Source organism: Caretta caretta, chromosome 3 (genome assembly GCF_965140235.1).
Source record: "Caretta caretta isolate rCarCar2 chromosome 3, rCarCar1.hap1, whole genome shotgun sequence".
NCBI classification, from domain to species: Eukaryota; Metazoa; Chordata; order Testudines; family Cheloniidae; genus Caretta; species Caretta caretta.
The window spans coordinates 69938914-69965167 of NC_134208.1; the positions used below are offsets into that span (position 1 = coordinate 69938914).

A 26254-nucleotide genomic window follows, 5' to 3' on the forward strand; every position below is an offset into this window, starting at 1 on the left:
CTTAGGACCCTACGCAGCCATGAGATGATAATTTTGGATTGCTATTAACCTGGCCTGGACTTGAACCTGTGACCTAGGGGCAAATGATTCTATAATAGATGAGCAAACCCCCTGAGCCATCCAGTATTCCTTCAGTATTCCCTCCTACAGTATAATCCAAGACACTGGGCATCACATGAACTGTATAATGTAATAGCCAAGCTCTGTTTCCAGAAATGAGGGTTGGATGTTGTTATATTAGGATCAATTCAGAGAAGATTTTAGTTCACTTGCCAGTAGGTCACCTACTGCTTAGGGGCCTAATCCAAAATACATTGACATCAATGAACATCTAATAGGGCCCTAAAACAGACGATCATTTGAATTATCTACACAGTTTTTCTGTTCAGCAGTGACAGACAGCTGCTCAGTGAAAAGTGAAGGTGAGGGAGAATGAGCACATCCAGTTCCATCAGTGAGAATTATTATTACATTGACTTCTAATATAACTGCTGCTTTGGACAGAAAAGTGTACATACACTTTCCACACTAAAAGAAAAGGAGGACTTGTGGCACCTTAGAGACTAACCAATTTATTTGAGCATAAGCTTTTGTGAGCTACAGCTCACTTCATCGGATGGCTTATGCTCAAATAAATTGGTTAGTCTCTAAGGTGCCACTAGTACTCCTTTTCTTTTTGCGAATACAAACTAACACGGCTGTTACTCTGAAAACTTTCCACACTGACACACATTCGGTTTCTTGCTCTCTCATTTCAGAATTTCCCAAGGTGTGGCAGCTCGCTGAATGTTTGTGCTTTCTCTTATCTTGATCATGACATCATACACTGTGACACCACTAGAAATGCTGTGTGTTGGATATGATCAGGGCTTGAGTCATGCTGGAATGCTCCAGAACACCATTCCGGCACTCTTTTGGGAACTGTAACGGTGTTCCAGCACTTCCAGTACTATCACTTCTGGAAGTACTAGAAGTGCATTTCAGCACTTTTCTTTTTTAAATCTAACACCATGAGCCACACCTAATGCAAAACTGTCCACTTGTAAAATATATTAGAGACACTTCCCCTCTGAATTTCAGTCACTAGTTTACAACCGGTGAGGTGTATTCTCATCTAAAGTTGATCATCTGACAAATGTGACCAATCCAGAGAGCAGTCTGGGTCATGGAGCAAGCATCATTCAACAAATATCTTTAGTCCCAGGAAAGAGTGCCAATGAAAAAATCACTAATTTTCTCTCTCTACACATATTCCTGTCCTTTCAGTGTGAAACAACTTTTCTCTGATGAGATGCAGTTGTGTCCTTCCAGTAAGTTTCTTGCCACCTTGTTTACAAATACAACTCAGAGCCTATGTAACCTATTGCAGTTCTACAGCATGTTGCGGATACAGGCAGAGCTCCCTTCAGAACTCTTAGGTTCTTGCTACTATCTTTATACGGTGCCTAGCACATTTTGGGCACTGTACTAATATAAATATTAACACCTCTATTTCCCCGAGAAAACACTGGCAGGAATTGCTGATGCCGTAAAGCAAATCATCTGCCCACTTCCTAGGACTTGTGAGCATTGCCTCAGCACTACTTCCACCTGCATCTGATTTAGCATCAAAGAACCAGGCTAGAATCACCAGCTCAGATGTTCATGTTTATTCAGTGAATTACTCCTGGATCGCTAAGCTGGCATAGCCCATTCATTGCATCTTTACGTGAAATCAAAGGATGTTAATTGTGGCTGGATTCTTGGGGCTGTCCCACCACCATTTACAAGATACTGATAGGATCTTGAGAAGGTCAGTGGCATGGAGATTATACTCAGTGCTATTTTGGCATCAGGAAGATCTTTCAAAGAATGTGAATGCAGATATAGCCTTTCTTCCTGTTCTGACAGTCAAATGTCTCCTGATGCTGCACTGATGCACATCTGTTCTCATTCATCCAGAAATTATGGTCTTAATGTTGGATTTACTGGGTGAGTTTCTATGGCATGTGTTATATAGTAAATTAGACTAGATTATCATAATGATCCCTTCTGGCCTTAAAATCTACGCCTCTATGATCATATTTCTCTCCTGATCTTTTCCAGTATGTCATTACTTTTTAAAATGTTCACAAAATTTACTATTTTTTTCTTTACCATTGGCTAAAGATAGGCCTTTTGAAAGTGAAAGATTGATAGTGCTGGTGCAGACCACTGCTTTGCAAGCTTCCCCACATATCTCTTTCAGTGCTCCTCAGTCCTGACCTGCAACATTCCTCTGTTTCTGTCCTGGGTCTCTCTTAAGTGCGGGCTGCAGAAGGTGAAGAGTTACATCAACTTGTAAGGTAGCTTTTCAGTGGGGGTTATTGTCCACTAGTGAGTGGGAAGAGAATAAGACCACTGTGGTCATTTTCACTTTGACATTGGAACGCAGACTCTTGAAGGTGAAAGGTTGATACCAGCATTGCTTTAATCCAACACACTACCCACTCCCAGAAGGAGACTTTATCCAGAAATAAAACTCATTCATTTCAGAACCATTTTTGTCATCTGGAGGAAAGCAAAGCAAAGAACTCAAATGAGAGAATTTGCCATGGAGAAGAATCTGTGAATAACAAAGCAGGGGCAAAATAGCAGGCGCAAGAGGAAGAGAAATGAATTTTGGAAAGGATTTTAAAATGTAGGCCCAATCCTGCTCCCTTTAAATTCTGTGGGAGTTTTGCCATTGACTTCAGTGGCAGTTGGATAAGGTCCTAATTTTGCAGTAGCCGAATCTAATGCAGAAGATGATGGCAGTAAGGGAGATTTCTCAACATCTAGTAATCCCACTGTGCTTGAATTTCTGCATGCATGCAAAGCACAAAGAGCTCTGTTCTCACTCAACCAAATGTCTGGGTCAGTTCCCAGGGCTCAGACCCCAACACTTCTGTGAAATAGCAGTGAGCTGGAAGAACATTCTGGCTGTTAATACGCAAATGAACACCCAAATGTCTAACATGTGTGTTTACACACACATACTGTTTCGTATTAAATAACGTATTTTGTTTTGTTATATCAGTATTGTTTGGCTAGAAAATGCTCACTGAGAGGTAAGCTTGCTTTTATAGACTGTCTTTGAAGAGCGTATGCGCGCACTGGTGTGTGTGTTTTGAAGGAGCTGAGGGGAAACAAAGTTTTGAAACTTAATTATAGTAAGAAGATAACCTGATGAACGCTACATATAAAATACTAATAATGTTGAATATTATGGAAGGTGCAGCACAGCAGTCAGAGCATTTATAAACAAATATGCTCTTGAATCAATGTGGAGTATGTTGCCCTTACACAGGTTTTTCCCAAGGGCAATGAAAGTCAGGGCGTCAGGTTGGTAAGAAAGAAAATACATAAAGTGTGTGTGGGGGTGGGAGTGAGGGGAGGAGGAGGAAGCAGCTGTCTGTACAAGAAGATCAATGGCATTTCAGTGATGAGTTTAAGGGCTTGGCCACACTTGCACATTATACCGCAGTAAAGCCGCCCAGAGCGCTCTACCTTACTCCCTGTCCACACTGGCAAGGCACGTAGAGCACTTTGACTCCCTGGCTGGAGCGCTCCTGGTACTCCACCTCCCTGAGAGGGATAACAGCTGTTGCGTATTGGCTGAGATGCCCCAGGGTCAGTGTGAACAAGGAGTTAAGTTACTGTGCTCTGATTGACCTCCGGAAACTTCCCATAATCCCCTTAAGCAAAGTGAAAAGAAAAGGAGGACTTGTGGCACTTTAGAGACTAACCAATTTATTTGAGCATAAGCTTTCGTGAGCTACAGCTTCATTGGATGAGGTGTGCTGTAGCTCACGAAAGCTTATGCTCAAATAAATTGGTTAGTCTCTAAGGTGCCACAAGTCCTCCTTTTCTTTTTGCGGATACAGACTAACATGGCTGCTACTCTGAAACCTGTAATTAAGCCAAGTGGTCATTCTTCCCTTTGTTGTGAAATTGCTGCAGGAATAGGAAGTGTCCTTTCAAAGCTCCATTTCAGACAGCGGCTGCTTATCTGATCAGACAAACGTTTACTGTTTGCTTTGAGTGAGTGAGTGAGAGGCAGGGGTGGTGGTGGTGGGGGGGTCTGAGTCTGAACTTACAAGACAGCATGCCGACACACTCTCAGCACTCCAAAAACCCACTCTCTCTCCCCCCACATACACACAACACACTCCACCCGACCCCCCTCGTTTGAAAAGCACATTGCAGCCACTTGAACGCCGGGATAGCTGCCCACAATGCACCTCTCCCAGTGCCGCTGCAAGTGCTGCAACTGTGGCCATGCCAGTGCGCTTGAAGCTGTCAATGTGGACAGACTGCGGCACTTTCCCTAGTACACTCTCTGAAGGCTAGTTTAACCCAAAGCACTCTACAGCTGCAAGTGTAGCCATAGCCTAAATTGCAACCTTGATCCCCATATAATCCCATCTGAATGTGTGTCTGCCTCTGTTTAAAAGTTTAGGGCATGGCTACACTGGAAACTTCGAAGCGCTGCTGCGGGAGTGCTCCCACGGCAGCGCTTTGAAGTGCGAGTGTGGTTGAGCACGAGTGCTGGGAGAGAAGTCTCCCAGCGCTCCTGGTAATCCACCTCCATGAGGGGATTAGCTCCAAGTGCTGGGAGCATGGCTCCCAGCGCTGGGGCACTGTTTACACTAGCGCTTTAAAGCACTCTGGCTTGCTGCGCTCAGGGGGGTAATTTTTCACCCCCCTGAGCCAGCAAGTTAGAGCGCTATAAAAAGTAAGTGGAGCCAAGCCCTCAGACTTGGCTGACACCACTTCACAATTTTGGGGTGGGTGGTAACAAGGTGTGATTTGAGAACTGTCAGTCAGATGAGCTTAAATTTAACGAAGCTGACAGTGGTGCTAGGATGACAGCACCTTATTTGATGAAGAGTTCAGCTAGCAGCAGGAGAAGCTGCCTTGGCTGGCTCCTTATGTTTGTGGCTGGCATGCCTAACTGTTGATTTGGAAGCAAGCAATTGTCAGATGTGAGAGAAGGGTAGCACAAATCAGTTTAATTTACTTTGCCTAACAAGAGTTGTGAACACTTTGGGAGACTGACTGACTGGCAACCAGGGTAACTAATAAGAATTAATAAAAACAAAAAATAGTCTCAGATGTTCCAGATTGTCCTAGACTTGTAAGAAGATGATGAATCCCAAATCCAGTGTATATATAAAAAACAGGAATCCTGTTCAATACAGTAACATTTCAAAATGTGGACTTTATACAACAGAGGAAAATAGCTATAAGATCAATACTCTAGTTTTCCAGAGTAATCATTTTTATTAGTCACCATCTTTCTTTAGTTTAAAAATGTTCACCAATGTAAGAAGTGTGCTGCAAATAAATTATATTAATATATCTACTTGTGAAGAAAAATATGAATCAAATGTATATTGTCCCATAATTCATATCACTTCGCCTTTTTCCAGATAGCACTGCTACACTTTGATTTTTCCATTATAGTACTTTTTGTTGACCAAGTCCTCCTTTGGAAAGAGTATTCTCTTTTTTTGCAAAACGCATTCAGGATCAGTTTGTATTGGAGACATTTGAGAATCTGAAAAGAGCAGTTAAAGGAAGAAAAGATGTGACATCCTGGAGAATCCTTAAAATATCAAAAGTTTGATGGTTGTTAGAAAGAAATAAAAGCCACATAGGCACTGACTCCGTGAGTGCTCTGGGACTGTAGCACCCATAGGAAAAAAACAGTGGATGCTCAGCACCCACCAGTGGCCACGCTGATCAGCTCCTCCACCTTCCCCCAGCGCCTCCCGCCAGCCAGTGGGCCCTGCCGATCAGCTCCTTCCCTCCTTCCCAGCTCCTCCTGCCTGCCACGGATCAGCTGTGCTGGGGGCGGCGGGGCAGGAGGTGCTGGGGGCGGAGGGGACAGAGCAAGGGCAGGGCACACTTGGGGGAAGAAGCGGGGTAGAGGTGGGGCCTTGGGGGAAAGGGGGTAGTGGGGTGGGGCTTGGAGCAGAGCAGGGGTGGAGTACCCCCTGGGGAAATTAGAAAGTTGGCTCCTCTGAAAAGCTATACCTGCATCCAGGAGACCGGGGAGTGAACGGCCCATGAGTAAGCTGGGAAAAAATCAAATTCTTCGTAGCAGATAAATATGCAGAATGCAAAATATTATTTATGTTGCATCCTTTGTTCAAAATATGATCAAATCATTTACAGTGAGAGAGCGAGTAGAGAGACCTTTGTACAGATTTTAATGCGCTGATGTGCATATTAATAGGAAAGGAAACATGCTGCACTGAAAGTGATTGGAGCAAAAGAAGAGAATTGCAATATGAGCATGTAAAGTGTCATTTAAGAGCTAATTATGATTATTAAATATTAATAATGTAAAATATTGCTGCAAAATGCATGGTCTTTATTATGGAAGTGTCAGTAGTGAGTCCATAATTTGGGTTATGTAGTGATTTGCACGTAAAGCAGCATTAAAATCCTCCTTTTTTTGTTCATTATACTGTATAGCAAGAAGTTGTGATGGGTGTTTTTCTTGAAAGACTTGGGAACATTTTTGGTGGGCAGGTGAGGAATGGAGATTGTTCATTGCAGGAAAAAAAAATTGTGATTCTTTATTTATAGTATATGTGCCTTGATATCATGGTGATGGGCACGACGGAAATTCCTTGTTAGAGATGCAATTTTTCTTTTATCTAGACAGCAACTTAACTTGACCGCCGTTATTAATGACCTGTTGTCATGTGTTATATCCTTTCTATTTTGTTGTTTTATTTAGTGTTTGTGGGGTTTATATATTTGATGGATTTATATATGTTGATTCCTTTGGAAGCTTTTCAATAATCTACTGAATGTAAAGCAAGGAAATCCTGTGATTTTTGTCATTTTCTTACGAACAATATTGCTACTAAAAGATTCTTCTTCTCTAGGGTGACATTAGAACAGCATTAATCAAGCAATGGTTTATCTTTGCAATATGTCCTGGAAGTGCCACGATAGTGAGCTGTATGTATGGAATGATGTCATCACCAGTTCCCTTCAGGCCTTTGAACATCCCTGAGATTTGATATTTCTACAAATTTCCAAACTTATTTGGCCTATTTTTTTAAAATAATCATTCTTATGCCTTTTGCTACTTGAGTCTTTGTGTAGGTAATGTTACTGACCAACTAGTCTAGTAATGATCACAGAGGAGGGCCTATACAGGTTCAGAGAAACCTATATTTTTGTCAGTTCTTTGGGCTATGTATAGGAGAAACAGAATCCAAAGAGCTTTCTGACTTTGTCACTGAGCAACCATGCACCTTGTTTTGTCACTTCCAGATACAAAAATGTCCTAAGGCACATTCAGTACTGACTGAGTCATCCATTTGGTAGAATCTGAGGACATGTTGCGGATATCAATATCAGACCTTGTCAAGATTCATAGCACTGAGTCATTGCTACGGGTCTGAATTACTAATTCATGATGTTAGTAGGACCGTCGTCTTTGATGCTGCAGTGACGAGAGGGATGCTGAGGGGAAAGACTGTTCTCAGAACTGAGTACTCTATGGAGCTATGTTATTACTGGATCTGTGGTCATCACATCTGGCAGGCTTTCTTTGATGCAAAAAGTGGGTATTGCTTTGCTTACCTTCCCAAGGTAAGTATTCTGATACTAGATACAATGATGCAGCGAGGACGAATCTGAATGTAAAATATGTAAAACCAAAATAAGTTCTCATATACTTTCTTTAGCTTGTGATGCAATAAGTTTGAATTATTTCATGCTTCAGTTCTTTAATGAGGAAGCACTGTTCGGAGCCTGGTCACTGACACCAGGGAATTGGTATGAAGCACAAACCACATTGCAGAATTCTTTGTGCACAATTTGAGAGTGAGAACACAGCATATAATGGGTTTTAGTGTAGCACTTAGGCAGTTGTCTTTCTATTTACAGCATATATGAACATTTTAAAGAGGTGGACAGAGAGTTAAATATTACTGGGAGGGGCATATACTGATGTCTCCCTGCCCTAGTGCAGTAACTCCCAGCTGGGGTGGATTTGTTGAGGTGGAGTTTCCATGTATCTGTTGCACTGGGAAAGGGTCACTTGTCAGAGTAAGTATAAGAGGGTTGTTCCCCTTCCCTTTCTCACCATCTTTTTGCTTCTTTTGACTCTCCTCAGGAGAGACAAAAAGTTGGTCTCTTGATCATCCAAGCTTTATTTACATCAAACATACTTTTCTGAATTGTGAGTAATCCGCAGTCCATAGCAGCTAAAGAAATATAAAGGGTCTGAACATGGGAATGCAGCTCATAGGTCAATACATTTCTGAAAAGGAGGAAGATGAGAGGATGACTTTAGGAGATGTAAATAGCACAGTAGAAAGACATAAAAATTAATGGCTGGATCCATTCCTTAATATGCTTTTATACGTGATTCAATCAGTGGAAGAGGAAAGAAGGAAAATGCAATATAGCAGCAGTGCTAAAACTGTAAATCACTTCAGAATCACAGAGCATGACAAGCTGAGAAGGCTAATGGTGTCTTCCAGAAAGAATTTACTACAGTAATCAGAAAAGAGAGCAAGATAAGAAAAAACCCTAAGACCAAAAAGTGAGTACAATCTCTCATGTTTTACTTGCTAGTAGGGTAACTAACGTGAGATCCTTTGCACTAAGTGATGGTGCTAAGTGTCTGCTGAGCCACAAATCATTTGAGTGTTTGTGAACATTTCTATGGCTTCTAACTGTGTGGTTAAAGCTTGCATAATGCCTACATGGAATTTCTTTGTAAATCTCCTTTGAAACATCTGTCGGGAAAATGTTCACATTGTGCCTTCCTTAGAGATTCACTGTAAAACTCTCAAAATCTCACTGATGTCACTGATTTTTATGAAAGGAGAAAAAATAAATTGTCTGGCCATAAATATTTTAAGATGATCAAAACCAGTTACAGTTGTACATGTGCAACTTTCTCAAACGCATGAGCAGCCAAATTAGAGGTAAAGATAGGAACAAATAAGTGACTGTAAAACTGAGGGGGAATTCTAACAAGCAAGCAAATAGGTGGTCATGAAGGACAGGGAATGAGGAGAAACAGTAATGAAGGAACGTGGAAGCATCAATGACATGTTATTAACAATACAGCTACAGCTCTGGCTGGTTCATCTTGTTTAAGCTTTGAAAAGCAAATACTTGGGGGTAAGATATAAATTTGATAGATCTTATAGACCAGCCTATTTATTACAACCATTTGCATGACTTCCACCTTTAGTTACCCAGACTCCACGGGGATAGGTAGGTTTCCCCACTGCACATTTTTGTATGCTCTGCCCCTTGCTAATCTCAGCTGCTCCCACAGTTTGTGCTACCACCTTTATGATGACATCTTGCAAATCAACTGTGCCGCTTCATTTCTGACCTCTCGAACTCTGTCTAATCTTGCATGTCTACCTGCCTTTCAACTGATTCACTGTGGATACCGCTCCACCATCCCCCTTCTTGATATTGCTAAAATCTATTCCTCCTTCATTTCAACAACCTAAAACCCTAAACCACACCTAAGTTATCTCTTGTCTTGACTGCTGTAATCTCCCACTTTCTGGCCTTTTGGGCCTTTTACCTCTCCAGTCTATTAAAAAAAGCTGCAGCTATAATCTTCCTTTACTGCCCCCAGTTGTCACCTTTTCCCAATCTCGGCTGACCAGCTAAATGCCTGATCCCTTCCTGGCTTGTATTGTGTCTGTCCAAGATAGACTATAATTTCCTTGAGGTGTGGAGCTGTCTTACCTATGTTCTGTGAAGTTCTATCCGCACCACCACCACCCGCCCCAACTAGACTTCTATAAACAATAATTTTGTAAAAGTCTTCTATCTAAGGAGAAGTTTCTGGCTTATGAATAATAAAATTTACAGTACTTTGACCCTAGATATTAGTTTGTGATATTAATGAAAACTGGCATATTTTGTCTTGCAATAGGGCCCTAGGTTACCCATGTGACTGTGGACTCTCCCCAGCATTAGGGAAACGCAGTGGAATATGGTTTTGAGTATTAAGACTGCCGATTATAAGGCGTGCAAATTATGTTTATGTGGATGTGCTAGCTGCCTGACAGAAAGTTAGCCATACACTTAGAGACTGGTGGTTTCTATTTCAGTAGCTTGCGTTATTACGACTCTGTCTTTGCTCCCGATGAATAGCCTGTGGTTCTTTGTAAGAGACATGCTTTTCAGTTAACTGAATTATTATCCTCCTCCCTTGTAACCTAAAAACAAAAAGATTTGAAATACACACTACACCTGGTATTGGCTTTAAATAGCCCTATGGATTCTGTGAGTTTTGAATTTGAATGAGAGGTCCTGAATATACTTCATTGTTGGCTGTCTAACTTCTGTGCCGGTGCTCTTTGTCTGCCTTAGGATCTGCACAGTGCTGCACGCTGTGTTAGCAATGGCTGCAAGTGTGGACAGATAGATGAGTGCAAGGAATTCTGGGCAAAGGCAAATTTACGATATGTGTAACACTTGATGAATTTGGAGATGGAAGAAATTTTCAGGGGAGAATTTATTTAAATATACTTTGTGGTTAAATTATGAGAAACAAAGTGAGCATGTCAATCAAGGAGGCAGTAGACAGAGTACTTTTGTGAATGAGTGGGAATGCTGGGGAAGATCTGACTCACAAATAACCTCCCTGGAGTACTTTAAAAAAGGATGCATTCTCTACAGTGCATTGTCTCTGGATTCTTTCTAGCCTCACTGTGGTATGAAGATGGTACCTATATGAGACCATAATTCTATCTGTAGCCTTGATGCCAATGTGGTTGAAGCGGAAACAAGAGGGAAGGTGGGAGGATACAATTAAAGTGTTTTGTATCCAAATCCTGTATGTCGCATGTAGAAATGCAAGTTACACCGGTAGGATGCGCGATCGTTTTTTCCGTAGCTCTCTGATCTGAAGAAAATTCAAGAGCATTTCAGAGGTTCGGTGATGAGTGGCTGTAGTGTTTCAGTTTGTAAAATGTTGCTGATGGCAGTTTTGTTTTCTAATCACTAGGTCCAGAAGATGGAATAGTAATTTCCCCATCCAGCGAGCTGGGGTCCTTTTTTGCCTCTGCATGAAATGTTTGGACTGATCTGAAGCTTTCGTTTTGGACTGAAGGGACTTGTCCACTGCTTGCCCTGGAAACCTTTCTCTCCTAATTCATGAGCCAGCAGGATGCGGTCGCCGTGCTTTCAGAACGCCTTCTCATAGCTGCGTACAAAGGCCAAGTGGATAATGTGGTGCAGCTTATCAACAAGGGTGCCAAGGTAGCAGTTACCAAGGTAACAAGAGAAAAACTCTTTACAAATTCCTTGGGAACTAGTGTAACTCCGAAACCATTGTCTGTGATAATGTTCTTGTTACTTTACAAATTTAAACATATGCGGGGGGGGGGGGGATTAGAAGTGTTTTGATTTTTCTTTAAATCTGCATTTATTAGCCAGCATTAACATGAAATAATACATTTATTTTCCTTCTCTGCTTCCAAGAAGGGGAAAATACAGAGCATCACTGCATACTGGACCTTGAAAAATGTGCTGTGCTGGATGCCTGTGCAATGACATTTTTAAAATGTGCTTTGACTTTTGAGGAATGAACATGCTTTTAAATAATGACAGGTTTCAGAGTAGCCGCAGAAAGAAAAGGAGGACTTGTGGCAACTTAGAGACTAACAACTTTATTTGAGCAGAAGCTGTTGTGAGCTAAGCATCCGATGAAGTGAGCTGTAGCTCACAAAAGCTTATGCTCAAATAAAGTTGTTAGTCTCTAAGGTGCCACAAGTCCTCCTTTTCTTTTTGCTTTTAAAATTCATCACCATAGAGGAGAAAATTGGTGGGGAAGGGAAATCTTGAGGCTCTGCAAAAAGTTCAGGGTATCCTTCAGAGAGGAAGGAATAAAAGCTACCTATTCTTGTAAGATAAAGGTACCTGAGCTGTAATCATGTACTGTTCCTTAAGAGAAAGGTCCTTTGATAGTATGGGCTAAACTCTGGCTGCACTTAATGTGCAATCTCAGTGCAATTCCAAGGTTGAGGATTATAAACTTCATTTTCTATTCCAGGGTTGGAAAGTCAGGATTTGGCCCATTGTATCAAAGGACTTATAACAACACTTATAATGAGATTTAAAAAAGAATGCAATTGAAATGAACCGACTGCCAGCTCTAACCATGTTATAAATAATATTTGCAAATAGTGCAGGTGACCTATGAAAAATTGCTCAGTCTGAGAGCTAAATATAGAAGAGTTTGAATCTGAACACAAATAGGCCTGAAATGATTTTTCTCAATATTTGTTAATCAAATCTGAATGTGAGAGGAATACGAATGGAAAATGGTGTTTTCTCCCTCGCTCCCTCTTTTTTTATTTTATTTTAAACCACAAAAACTTGGAGAAAAGAAAAGGAGTACTTGTGGCACCTTAGAGACTAACCAATTTATTTGAGCATGAGCTTTCGTGAGCTACAGCTCACTTCATCACGAAAGCTCATGCTCAAATAAATTGGTTAGTCTCTAAGGTGCCACAAGTACTCCTTTTCTTTTTGTGAATACAGACTAACACGGCTGTTCCCCAAAAACTTGGAGTACTCCCATCCTCCTCTGAAGTTTCCTAGTGGTCACCATATAAATCACAAGCCAAGATTCTCTGTGAAAAAGTGTCATTAACATTTAAAAGAAAAACATTTCTAGGAGCTGAAGAGAAGACATACAACCAGCCCTTCAGGGGTTTTTACCTCACACTTAGTGATGTGTGAGGAGATGTTTTATTTGAATAGGTCAGTGGCTGCCTGTGAAGGAGCTGACTGCATCTCCCACCCCAGCAACTAATTTTGCATACAGTTGGTTGTCACTGGAACCTGCTTTGCTTGCTAATGAGGCTTGCCCCTAGCTTTCTACTGCCTATTCACAAAGCTAGTTAGGATGTTGCAGGACTGCGTGTAAGGCAGGAGCCATGAGAGAGGGAGAGAGAGGGAGTGGGTGGGTGGGAGAGAGAATGTGACAGAGTGAGAGATGGAAAGGCTGGTCTGTGGTCTGCTACAGAATTTTAAAACTATACAAATTAGTTGGGGAGGTGGAAGTGGGTGAGGTTAGACCTGCAAGGTCTATCAGATCTGGGAAAAGCTTAGTATTTGGCAAAATGCTGCCCAGAGGCATATTTAGTTTTAATTACGTTCATGGATCAATTGAGAACACAAAATTTGACTGTGAATATTAGCCTCCACAACACAGCTCTAAGGGCTGTCGGTAGGTTTTAAACAGAAAATGTGAATACATTAGATAAGGTGCAGAAATGGATTGGAATGATCTATCAATGACACCTGCTTTTTGAGATGCTCCCTTTGCCGTGTTTGGATCATAGTTATTTATTTTTAAAGCCAGAGTGCCCTGTGGGAAAATCAGTTTTACAGGGTTTTTTCCTGTTTATTGACCACAACCAGATGGCCTCTTGTTGATATGGTGACACTCAGTGCATAGGCCATAGTCATAACAAATGTAAAAAGCTGTAGTAAAATTCTTCCTTTGACTCTGTTGTCCAAGCATCTCTGCTTGTCATGATCTGTCTAAAGAAAGATATTTGAATGGTGGTGGGATTTTTAATAAGAGGACTCAACTTTGGATCTGTAGTGTGCCCTGATGGTAAGGAAAGTATTAAAGGAACAGCAGGCACACTACACACTCTCATCCCCACTATAATTTTGAATGCAGGTTCCACATAGTGTCAACTGAAAAATCCAGTGCTCTGCATTATAGATTCCAGTGTAACCATGGAGCTGATTTAACTACTCCATCAAATTAGTTAATGTAAACTATGGTTCTAATGTGAGATCAGTAGATAATGACTTGGTACCGATATAGTCTAACTTTGAATTATTGACAACTTCCGTTTGTTACAATGAGTGCAATGGAAGTGCAAATTATGACCTGACCCTGAATATATGTTTGATTTATTACTGAATGTTCATGATGGTGATAAAATCTGTTGGATGTCTCAGTCCACCAAAAAAATTCAATTTGTTTTGGAGTACAAGTTCAGGTTGATTCTAGAGCTAAGTAAAATTCAGCAAATTTCATTTGCAGAGGATCATATATATTTTAGATCCATGTGGCTTCATATCCTCCCCATTTTATTTGTTTTCCACATTTGAATGGGCCAACAATCTCAAAGCAAAAGTCAGTCAACCACGAACTGTTGATTTTGCAACAAAACTATCCCAAGGTGCAAACTTCTATATCAGCCCAGGTTCACAAGAAAGGTCTGTGAACTTTTCTGTGAACTTAGTATGAGTTTGGAGTTCATAACAAATTATGAAGCATGGTGAGTTTCACATGGCATGAGTTACAATGTGAACTTTAGTTGGTGCTTACTGTTTATCCCAAGTGGCACATCACTCCATGACTATTACTGATTTAAATTTTTCAAACCTGCGTAATAAAAATAATAAAATTTAATAGCTGATTGTTCTAGTATGACTGAAACACAGATTCTCTCTTCTTCCTCCCTAACAGAAAAGTCTTTACAAAACTAACCATAAATAAAGATCTGTTTATTCAGATCTGTATTTTATGCCTGATCTGTACTCTACATCTTTTATTTATATCTTCATATATATATGATATATGATATCAAGATATATCTTTATATCTTATATCTTCATAAATGATCTGGAGGATGGTGTGGATTGCACTCTCAGCAAATTTGCGGATGATACTAAACTGGGAGGAGTAGTAGATACGCTGGAGGGGAGGGATAGGATACAGAAGGACCTAGACAAATTGGAGGATTGGGCCAAAAGAAATCTGATGAGGTTCAATAAGGATAAGTGCAGGGTCCTGCACTTAGGACGGAAGAACCCAATGCACAGCTACAGACTAGGGACCGAATGGCTAGGCAGCAGTTCTGCGGAAAAGGACCTAGGGGTGACAGTGGACGAGAAGCTGGATATGAGTCAGCAGTGTGCCCTTGTTGCCAAGAAGGCCAATGGCATTTTGGGATGTATAAGTAGGGGCATAGCGAGCAGATCGAGGGACATGATCGTTCCCCTCTATTCGACATTGGTGAGGCCTCATCTGGAGTACTGTGTCCAGTTTTGGGCCCCACACTTCAAGAAGGATGTGGATAAATTGGAGAGAGTCCAGCGAAGGGCAACAAAAATGATTAGGGGTCTGGAACACATGAGTTATGAGGAGAGGCTGAGGGAGCTGGGATTGTTTAGCCTGCAGAAGAGAAGAATGAGGGGGGATTTGATAGCTGCTTTCAACTACCTGAAAGGGGGTTCCAAAGAGGATGGCTCTAGACTGTTCTCAATGGTAACAGATGACAGAATGAGGAGTAATGGTCTCAAGTTGCAGTGGGGGAGGTTTAGATTGGATATTAGGAAAAACTTTTTCACTAAGAGGGTGGTAAAACACGGGAATGCGTTACCTAGGGAGGTGGTAGAATCTCCTTCCTTAGAGGTTTTTAAGGTCAGGCTTGACAAAGCCCTGGCTGGGATGATTTAACTGGGAATTGGTCCTGCTTCGAGCAGGGGGTTGGACTAGATGGCCTTCTGGGGTCCCTTCCAACCCTTATATTCTATGATTCTATGATTTACATTTGTCAGTTTTTGCTGTCAGAGTTGACATTACATTCTATAAGATTTACCCTTAAAGGAAATTACAATCAGGGGCCCTGATCTTGTCCTCTTACCCAGGAAAAATTCCTCTTGAAGTCAACAAGAGTTTTCTTGGAGTAAGAAGTGCAGAAGCAGACCCTCAGTTTGGAGGAAAAGGAAAAGTTCTGTTGTACTTTAGGACACCAAATCGATTGCAAATGTGTGCTGGGAAGTGTAGCTGGCTTCACAAAACACTATACAGAACTATGCATGCCTGAAGTAGCTGGGCTCTAGAGCAAGCTATTTGTCTAGAAATTCTTTATAGTTCTTTATCCTCAGTTGATTTATTGGGCACCAGTCAAGTAAAAGTGAGACTTGTTTACCTTTCAAAACCAAGTCATTTAAAATGCTGGCAATCCAATCCAATTCTCTTATCCTAAAAATGAAAGGTCACATGATGTGTTCATCGCTGCTTCAATAAACAAGAGTTTTATTGCAAAATGCTGTTTTAGTTTAGACTGCTATGTCTATATGTAAAGTGCTGTTTGCATTGGCTAGATGTTTGCATAGTATGAATAAAACTAAAGAAAGAAAATTCAATATAATTTTCATTAACGCTGAAATGCCCACTTCAGTGTTTGCTCAAAGATTTTTTTATTGTTTGTTTTAGTCAGATTAGTAATTGTGTTCAGCTGAGACTGTCAACTTCCATTGAAGTCCATAGGAGTTGCATGCATACAGCACCTCCACTGAAGTCAATAAGAGTTGAGGGCACTCAGAATCTTTTCAGGTTTTATATTTAAAATATAATAGGACAGCCCTGAGCCATATGTTCCTCCCCTTTTTCTACTTCCCTGGGCTTCATTACCTGTTACTCTGGCTCTTCACTGAAGCACTGTAAATGGTGCTTTCCAAGTGCCATGGTTTGGATATTTCTGCAGCTATTGTGCAGTAATTATTAAATTGTAAAACCTACCTGTAATGGGTTTGGGCCCTTTGGGGTGTCACCTCATGTGCTGGGATTTAATTGAGTCAGACTGTTCTGCCAGCCTGGGTCCCCTTTACCTGGCCTTGCTGGGTGAGGCTCACAAGCCTTTTCCAACCAAGCACACAGGCAGGGCCACACCCAGCTGCACAGAGAAACAGAGATCTGCTTTGGAATGATTCAGCCTCAGGGGCTTGCCCCAACACCCTGCTGTCCATTCCCTTTAAGGGGTACAAACCAAAAGGTTTTATAAATTTGCCCCCTCCCTCAGTGTGGAAGGAGATATGCACAACTTCTTGCAGCCCCCCCCCCCCCCCCATTAGAAATTACAGAAACTGGTTCTGATAATAAACAAAACAAATTTTATTAACTACAAAAGTGAATATAAGAGATAATAGACAGAACAAAGCAGATTACTGACCAACTAAAGCAAAATCCGCAAGCTAAGCTCAATATACTTAAGAAACAGCTTACAAAATGTAATTTCTTATCCTAAATATTATTTTAGGCAGGTTGCAAAGTTTCTGTGGTTCAGAGTTCCAGTTATATTTTCAGACTGGACACCTATCTCAGTCTGGACTCCCCCCTTGCCTTCCCTTCAGGTTGCTTTAGCAGTCTCTCTTCTTGGGCAGACAGGCCATGAAGAGGAGGAGCTCCCTTTGCCTTATTCCCCCTCCCCCGTTAAATAGGATTTGTTTCCCAAACTTGACCCCCCCCCCTTCCCTTCCAGTGGAAAGTTACAAGAAGTCCTAGGTAATGTTTAGTATCAGGTGACAAGACCACCTGACCTAGTAGTGTCACAGCATCCATGAGTCAGTGGCAGTATGGAGCATTGGCAGGAAGGCCAAGCCTTTTCACAGTCCATTGTCCTCGCTGATGGGCCAGCCGCCCTGTCTGGCTTTTCCATTGTAGTACTTGAAGTGTTAGCAGTGGGCATCACCCAAAGCAGCATAGTTGAAATACAGATACATAGTCAGTATTCCTAATTTCAGATACAGAAATGATAAAGGAATACAGATTGGATAATCACATTCAGTAAATCATAACCTTTCCAATGATATCTCACATGAGCCATCTTGCATAAAATATATCTCAGTTATGTCATATTCATATCATAAGTATATTTTCATAAAGAATATGGAGTGAAGTGTGTCACTACCATTCCCACTTTACATTACAATTATTATTGTGCTGCTGGGAAGTACACATACCAATTATGCTAATCCTGCAAAGGAGCAGTCACCACAAATGGTGAGCTGCTACCACAGAGCAAAAATCAGAGAACCGGCTGGAACAGGGTAGAGCTAGGAATCAATAGTTCAAACAGTCTCTGAGTTCATAAGGGAACAAAAATACCCCTCTTTTACAGGTACACATCAATAGCCCCACCCCTGGTCCCAGCCAGCACTTACTTCATGACAATTCTTTCCCCTTGACCCTCATAAGATTCTATTTGTATTGTTGCCCTTTTTGGCCTGAGTGATTAGCCAATATTCTGGGCCGTGACGGGTTGTTTCTGTTAGCAGGAGAAACTGATGATGCAAGTCAGGTACTTCTGTAATTCAATCCTGTGTATCTACAAAAATGTACACAAAGCCCTGATTCCTTGAACACAATAGAAACAAACAGCAGCAGGCAGTTTCCTTGCTCAGCAATCCAACTCCATCGCCCCTGTAGGACGGGTTTAGGTATATTTGTGTGGCAGCATGGGGAATGCCACTGAGTGTGCGTCACCTGCTCTGGGAATAAATACAAGACTTCAGCCTTCAGGACCTTCAGTCTTTTCATGAGCTACTTTTTGAGTTTAAAAAATAAATCCATCAATCTGAAAATGTGGGCTGTTTGATCCAATAGACTGGGTCATTTAAAAATAATTGGCTGCCAAAATTGAAAAAAAAACCCCAACCCTGCTCAGTTAAACTCTTAAATGATACTATATTCTGCCTTTTCTCCCCAGAGTTAGGGAGTAGTATTCACCTTCATTTTAAATTTCCTGCCTTTTTCTCAGTTTGTGACACAACTTTCTTTTGGGAAAGTTACTAATGGATGAATGTTTTAAATTGAAGTTTTATTTCTCTTTGATTAGGCATGAGTGAATTCTGTAAGTATATTTAATTCTTGCTATGATTTAATTAGTGTTCTGTGTCCACTTATGATTGCTGCTGTTATAGCTGCCGCATGGAGCAACAGCTAGAGTATCACTTTCAAAGGCCTTTTTTGTTTGCAACTATGTTCAGCTTTGGATGGACATTGTGTAGTGAAGGAAGCTTGGCTGTGTAGGTGTCTAGAGACAGCCTGTCTTGTACAGTGCATGAGATGACCTTTCCTTATTGAACACTGAGGATACAAATAAATATTGAACAGCTCTCCCCTCTGTGGAGCACCATGTGACCTGCTCACTGAATGAGACAGTGAACTGGCAGAAATAATAATATATTGTCTTGTAATTAAAGAATGTGTCGTAGTGAATGTGCACCTAGGGCAAAGGGAAGGATATGCAGTCAACCCTAACGTTGGCATTTTCTGACTTGAGTGCTTTCCATAGCAACCTTAATGCTGTTCTAACATTTTTTTTACTTTTATTAATAGTAATAATTACTATTTAGCATTTGTAGCTGGTGTCATGGGTAACTTGGATGCTCCTCAGAAAGAGGAGAGACATACTGCTAACTCTGAGAGTTTACAGTTTACAATTCTGCAAATTCTAACTATTAAGTGTAGTTCCTATGACTGTGAGCCCATTGAAGTCACGGAAATATTCTTTTTTATGCCAGTGTGACTAATCACAATAGTTGGGACTATGCTGTGTAATAAGTGTTTGGAGGATGAGGCCCAGCGTTAGCTGAGACATGACATCAGGGAGATGTACTTCTAAACTTTTGAGGTGGCTTGTTTTCACTGGTTGTATTGCAAAAAAAGAGTAGTTGTTTGTCATGCTGTGATGCATGACTAGAAAGGGTTAAGCATCCCGCTAAATAAATAACCCTCAAAAGACATGTGAGGAGGTAATGATTGTGTTTTTGTGTATTTACATATATATGAGTAGGGTCCGACAATATAATCAACAGTCCCTGTATATGCTGTAATTCTGATAATTCAGAGGTCAAAAGAACATCCTATCATTTAAATGAATTGTAAACACGGGATATCTCAGTATTCATCTCTCTTTGAAATGTATAGCAAACAGGGTGGATATAATCAATTTTTTTATTTAAATAGGTTTTTTCCTCAAAAAGCATTTTTATGAAAAAAAAAACAATCCTAAAGATAGTTTTAATTAAGATACATTATAGCTCAAAGATATCTCATTATGGAATAGGGATTATAAATTCTAATTCCATAGTATGAGACAATATATTCATGTAATGTTTAAAAAAAATTTTGTAAATGAGTTACAATAGTTCATGGATTAGGGACCCAATCTGATGGGGTTCCAGGGGCTACTGTATAGATTATTTAAGTTCATCTTTCTATCTACCCAATGGGACTCAGTGCTCAGTCTGGAAGATACCATGAGAGATGCTTAGTTTTGCAGTTCTCAAAGTGTGGATTTGTGTCTCCAGAGATAAAATGCTTGTTAACAGCAAAAATGTTTTTCAATAAATAAATAATATATAGAGGTGAGAAATAACAGACCTCAAACCTATTGTTCCTCTGCAAATTTGTGTACACAAAGTCAATCCCTTATCTCTTTCTAAAAGTGCAAAGTTTCAAAAAGTTCAATGAATAGAAGATTGTTGGGGGCGGAAGAGATCTGGACAAGGAGAAGAAGTCTGGAGATAAATGTGAGAAGTGAGGGACAGGCAGTAGAAACAAAAGGGAAACTGTTTGAGCAGCATATTCCAGAAGTCTTGAGGTCTTTCTGAGGGTAGCCTTCATTGATTTGAGATCTACCATACCATCCTCTCACTAGAAGGGAAAACCTATAATGCCAGCAGGCTGTAAAAGAGACCCAGTTCGGGAATATTTTAATGAAGTTCCTCTACCTGTGGATAAGACAGGCATGCATGCAAAATGCAAACAGTGCAGCAAAGAAATGCAAGGCCTGGTTACCCAAATGAAACAACATCATGAGAAGTGTTCCTTCTCAGGAGGATGCTGCCTTGAAGATGATGAAAGGAACGTGTCAGAATATGCAGGATCTTCAGGTTGGTAAACTTTTTTATTTCATAATTTATCCTTAAGGACTGCCTGTCTTCCTTCTGGGCTATTCTTGAATTCTCATGTTTGAGCAAAAAATATAGTTGTTACTCTATGGTACTATCTGTTTAGATGCAGTTGTGATAAAAAATAAATAGCTGAAATAAGCAGATCTTCCTTTTATAATTTCACCTTTAAAGTAGTATTGAGTGTCAATGAATGCAATGAGTAATACTAAATGAGCAGTATGGTATTAATAAATAACTGCATTGACTTATTTTGTTTAGGAGAAACCATCCGCAACATACAATTCTGAAGACTATCCACCTTCAAGATGACCATTGTTTTCTATAGTTTCAGAGTTATCTGCCAATGATAGTGTTTCAGTCACATCATGTATGTCACATAGCCACAGTATATCACCTGTAGCAAAAAGAAAAAAACCCTCCATCATTCAGAAACAACCATAGATAAGTTTGTGATAAGAACCAGCAGATGACAAAAAAAGGTAATTGATGAAAAAATTACCCAGTTTGTTTATGGAACAAACTCTCCTTTTCATTTGATTGAGAACCCACACTTCATTAACATGGTTCAGTCATTAAGACCAGGATACAGTCACCCAATGGAACAAATGTCTCAGGCAAATTGCTGGATAAAGTGTATGAAAGAGAAATTGAGCAGTGTTGCAAAAGGTCTAGAGGGTGAAATTGTAAACCCGAGTCTTGATGGGTGGAGCAGTCTCCACAATGATCCTGTTGTATGTGCTTGTGTGACAACAGAAGAAGGGAATGTCTTCCTTACAGAAACAATTTATAGATCAGGAAATTCACACACAGCAGAGCACTTACAAAAAGTAGCAGTAAAAGCTATAACAAACTGTGAAAAAAAGTTCAAATGTCTAGTACACAGCTTGGTCAGACAATGCTGCAAATGTATCCACGATGTGAAGAAATTATTTAGAAGAGAGTGAAGACATTGCCAAGCTAATAACATACGGTTGCAGTGCTCATTTGATGCACCTCCTAGCCAAAGACTTCAGTGTTCCAGAAATAAAGGCGAATGTTGTTGAAATTGCAAAATACTTCCATAACAACCACTTTTCAGCAGCTGCTCTGAAAAAAGTGGGAGGAACCAAGCTAACTCTCCCAGAAGACGTGAGATGGAACTCAGCAGTGGACTGTTCTGAGCACTAGATCAAGAACTGGCCTAATCTGATGACAGTTTGTGAACAAAATCCTGAAAAATAGATGGCACTGTCACAGCCAGGGTTCTCAACATTGGGCTTAAGAGACATGTTGAACACATGCTGAGTCCCCTGAAGCCTATTTCTGTAGCCTTGAACAAAATGCAGGGAAATCGCTGTTTTATTGCTGACGCTGTTGAAATTTGGAAGGCACTGAGTGAGATCTAAAAAGAGAAATATGCAAGGACAGAGTTAAATTACAAGCATTTAAAAAACGAATGGGACGAGCACTATCTCCAACTCATTTTCTTGCAAATACTCTCAATACTCAGTAACAGGGTTAAACCTTAACTGCTGAAGACAAGGAGTTGGCTATGACATGGACATCCAGCAATCATCCCTCCAGAATGCCAACTATAATAAACTTCAGAGCTAAGGGTGAACCATTCAAGAAATCTATGTTTGCTGATGATGTTTTAAAGAAAGTCACACCAGTGACTTGGTGGAAGTCACTTAAGCACTTGGATTCAGAGACTGTTGAAGTGATAATCTCACTTTTAACAGCAGTAGCTTCTTCTGCCGGTGTAAAAAGAATATTTTCTTCCTTTGGACTAATTCATTCCAAATTGAGAAATCGTTTGGGACCTGAAAAAGCAGGAATGCTGCTTTTTCTTTTCCAGATTATGAAGAAACAGGAAAATGAAGGTGAAGATGACCGAGTTAGTTGCAGAAGTCAATATTTTAAGTTTCTCATGTTGACCTGGCTCACATAGTTGATTTAATTTTTTTTAAAAATATTTCATTTAACTATTTGTTAAAAACAATTTGAACAAAAACAAACCTGATTTTAAAAACTTGAATGTTTAACTAAATTCAAGAATTCATATGCTTGTTTTGTTAAAATATTGTTTGTTATTGAAAAAAAAATCCAGAATACATAACGTTGTTGTTTTAGTTAAATAAAACAATTTAAATGTCTGTCTGATGATGTTCTTTTCTATTACAGCGTGGCAAGAAAATCCTCCAAATATTACTGATTAACCTGTTGAATTGGAGATAGTTCACCTCCAGATGACTTCATAAATATCTGCTTCAATTACCTTTGGTAAATGAAATAACCAAAGAATCATTCATTTTCTGATATAGCTGTAAAACTAATCTGAAAAGTTTTCAAAATTAAAAAATGTATAGTGTGTACCTTCTAAAAATGAAACCTACATCTATCTCTGAGTTGTGAAGAATATGTATTAAGGTTATAACAACCAACAAGAATGCACTTTCATGTAGAAATCCATGATTAAATCGAGTCTTCCTGACTAATGAGTTAAATCATGATTTAAATCAATTTGATTTAAATCAAATCCATCGTGATAGCAAATAATCTGTGAATTGTGGAGGAACAAGCAAATTGCCTTATGTTAATTCTGTAGCTAAATAATGGAGATGGACCTCCTTCAAAGTCATGCTAATTACCTTTTCAACTCCCAACTTTTCAAAAGACATGACATTGTATAAAAGATCCTTGGGTCCTGATTCTGTCATCTCAGATCTGCTTAGGCTTCATCAGGGTAGTTTTGAGTCACAAGACTGAGGTCCCAGTTATGATGGTACACCCTGAATATGATATTTGGACATTGGACTATAACCTATGAACTATTGCTAAAAGAACTCTTTGTAACTACAAAGCTCACCATCTCTGCTATGAATCTGAATCTTAAGAACTGAATTCATGTCTGTATGTATATTGATCTTTTAACCATACTCTCTTTTGTTTTTTAATAAATTTTAGTTTAGTTAATAAGAATTGGCTATAGCGTGTATTTGAGTAAGATCTGAAACATTCATTAACCTGGGAGGTAATGTGTCCGATCCTTTGGGATTGGTAGAACCTTTTCTTTTATATGATGAAATAAAATTTTCAGACATCATCATATTTGACGTTGGTATCTGGATGGAAGTCTGAGGCTGGATTACTTTAAGGGAACTGTGTTGTTTGGACGTCTGAGTAACCAGTGAGGTAATAAAGAAGCTGTTTTAATGCTGACTTGGTAAATCTAAGTATTGGAATATCCACCAGCTTTTTGGAAATTGTCTGCCCTATTCTTTGCAGTTCACCCTAATTGAGTGACCACAGCTGGCTCCTCACTAGGACCCTGGTTACAAATGCTTTTTTGTTGTTGTCATTCTCTGTTTGACAAAACATCACAGGAGAAATCTGCTAAACTTAATAATCATTCTGTTAAAATGAGGAAGACTCACCCAAGAGGCAATTCCAGGAGGTAAGCACAGTGAGGGCTTGTCTTCACTACAGGGAGATTGACGCTGCAGCAGGAGTAGATTTAGCGGGTCGACCGGAGAGTGCTCTGCCATCGATTTAGTGGGTCTTGACTAGACCGGCTAAATCGACCTCTGCTGCATTGATTGCAGCAGCATCTATCTCCCAGTGGTGAAGATGAGCCCCGAGAAGAGTAAGGTAAGTCAACCAGAGAGTGTCTCCTGTCAGTGCAGTGCAGTGAAGACACTGGGGTAAGTCGACCTAAGTTATATCTACTCCAGCTACATTAAGCAGATAGCTGGAGTAGCGTAACTTAGATTGACTTACCCTGGTAATGAAGACAAGCCCTGAGACAAAGCAGGACAGTGTTTGCTTTGTCGCTCATCACAATGTAATGTGTAGTTTGATACTGGGATTCACGGGGACTGCAGAACATGTTCCAGATGGTCTCATTGAACTTAATAGTGAGAATAAATGTGACAAAGGAAAAATGTGTGTAGTATTAAACACGTGTGTAATTTATCTGTTTTACCCAAACCAGATTGACGAGAGGCACTGCTAGCATAGTGCAGTCTATTTTGACATAACTCTCCAGTATCTTGGGTTTATAAAGTATATTTTTCAGGTAAAACAGAGCATAGCTTTTCTGCAGATCGTAAAGTTAAAATCATATCTATAAAATTGAATTGCATAATGGAATGGTTATAATCATTTTGCTTTGTAGCTAACTCACTGATTTTTTTTTTTTTAAATCCTGGAACTCGTTGCATTATGGCTAGTCTGTCATTGGTGACACTTCATATAGTATGATAGACATAGAGCTGTCAACAAGGTTTCATCTTGAGCACACATTATTAACAGATCTTGAAAATAATGCTCTATTATTAAGCTAGAAAGGTACCAAAATAAAATAAAAATCAGTACTTTTAGGAATTATTTGGTCAATAAACTAGCAGCTAAGGAGGATTTACATGACTTGTGGCCACCTGAGGCAACAATTCACATTTGAATAAAAGTTCCTACACACATATAACAAACCATTTTATTGGCTCATTAATCTAAGTTGTTAAAGTCCCCAGTTCATATCTGCATCGTAGACCATGACAACTCCAAAGTTTATCAAGCCAGCATTAGTAATCGGATTTGAAATTATCTATCTATCATATTAAATATTTGTGAGCTGTTTAAAAACTATTAGGTCAGTGATCTGCATATTAAAAAGCCTGTGTCTGTTTTCACAATCACCTCCATGACCAAGCCTTCCTTGCAGTGAGCTGCTGTGAAAGCCTGTTGTTAGCTTGTATTTCCACCTTCACTAGCACCCATATATGCCTTCACACAAGACCTTCTCTGGTGTCATGGTGGAGGATGGCAAATGATGCTGCGGGAGGAAAGACACACTACTTTCAAAAGGGAGACTCATCTTCTTACCCCTCTCTCCCCAAGCATTGTGGGTAGGGTGCACCCTTTTAAAAAGAAAAAAATACAAATTTGAGCCAAGTGAGATTGTGTTGTCAGTACCCCCCATTACAGCTGGCACTCTAGTGCCACCATTCTGACATGGAATTGTAGAAGACCAGAACAGAACCATGCAAGCACATCTCTATTGCTGCCAGGGTCTGCAGACATGGCATTAACCTTTTATCCAGTGAATAGGGCTGGATAACTCTCTCCCCAAAGTCTGTCAGCCCTGCTACTTGTGTTAGCCAGAGAGGGGCTGCTGGAGAGTGACTCCCAAGCTCTCTCCCACACTGAGTTTGCTGAGAGTTTTTTTTCCACATAGCCCCAGACTCTGCTGGCCTAAGGAGCATGAGCTTGATCTCTGGACCTAAACTCAGTTTTCTTAATTCTCCAGGTTGTACCATTGCTAGATCTCCCAACTCCCTTCTGCACCTCCAGTTTTAATGCCATTGGGTATAAAAAGGAGATGCAGTTTCCAACTTTTTATCATGAGTATCAGTTTTTATCATGAGACACATGATATCTGGTATTTTTCTTAAAACTTTGGGCACTGAAGTCATATGGAAACACTAGAATTTCTGCTTTCATTAAAAAAAATGTTTCTAGCCCTCAA

At 40.1% G+C, this 26254-nt stretch overlaps 2 protein-coding genes across 11 annotated transcripts in view; one reads left to right on the forward strand and one right to left on the reverse strand.

Annotated features, from left to right (window-relative positions):
• The window catches only part of ANKRD6 (ankyrin repeat domain 6), a 165567-nt gene that overhangs the window by 105079 nt on the left and 34234 nt on the right, over positions 1-26254 (forward strand). For 5 of the 10 annotated variants that reach the window (XM_075126573.1, XM_048845018.2, XM_048845023.2 and 2 more), the window contains one exon: positions 11018-11286. In XM_075126573.1, coding sequence (XP_074982674.1) covers positions 11167-11286 — 120 coding nt within the window. In that variant the 5' untranslated portion in view covers positions 11018-11166. Of the gene's footprint in view, positions 1-7599; positions 7618-8557; positions 8576-10435; positions 10808-11017; positions 11287-19919; positions 20728-21006; positions 21228-22911; positions 23011-26254 lie in introns of those variants that run through there. The other 5 variants (XM_075126572.1, XM_075126575.1, XM_075126576.1 and 2 more) reach the window with 5 other exon arrangements.
• LYRM2 (LYR motif containing 2) overlaps positions 17311-26254 on the reverse strand; it is a 55364-nt gene continuing 46420 nt past the window's right edge. Inside the window, exon 4 of the transcript XR_007355897.2 lies at positions 17311-17561. The gene's annotated coding sequence lies outside the window, so the exon portion shown is untranslated. The remainder of the gene's footprint in view (positions 17562-26254) is intronic.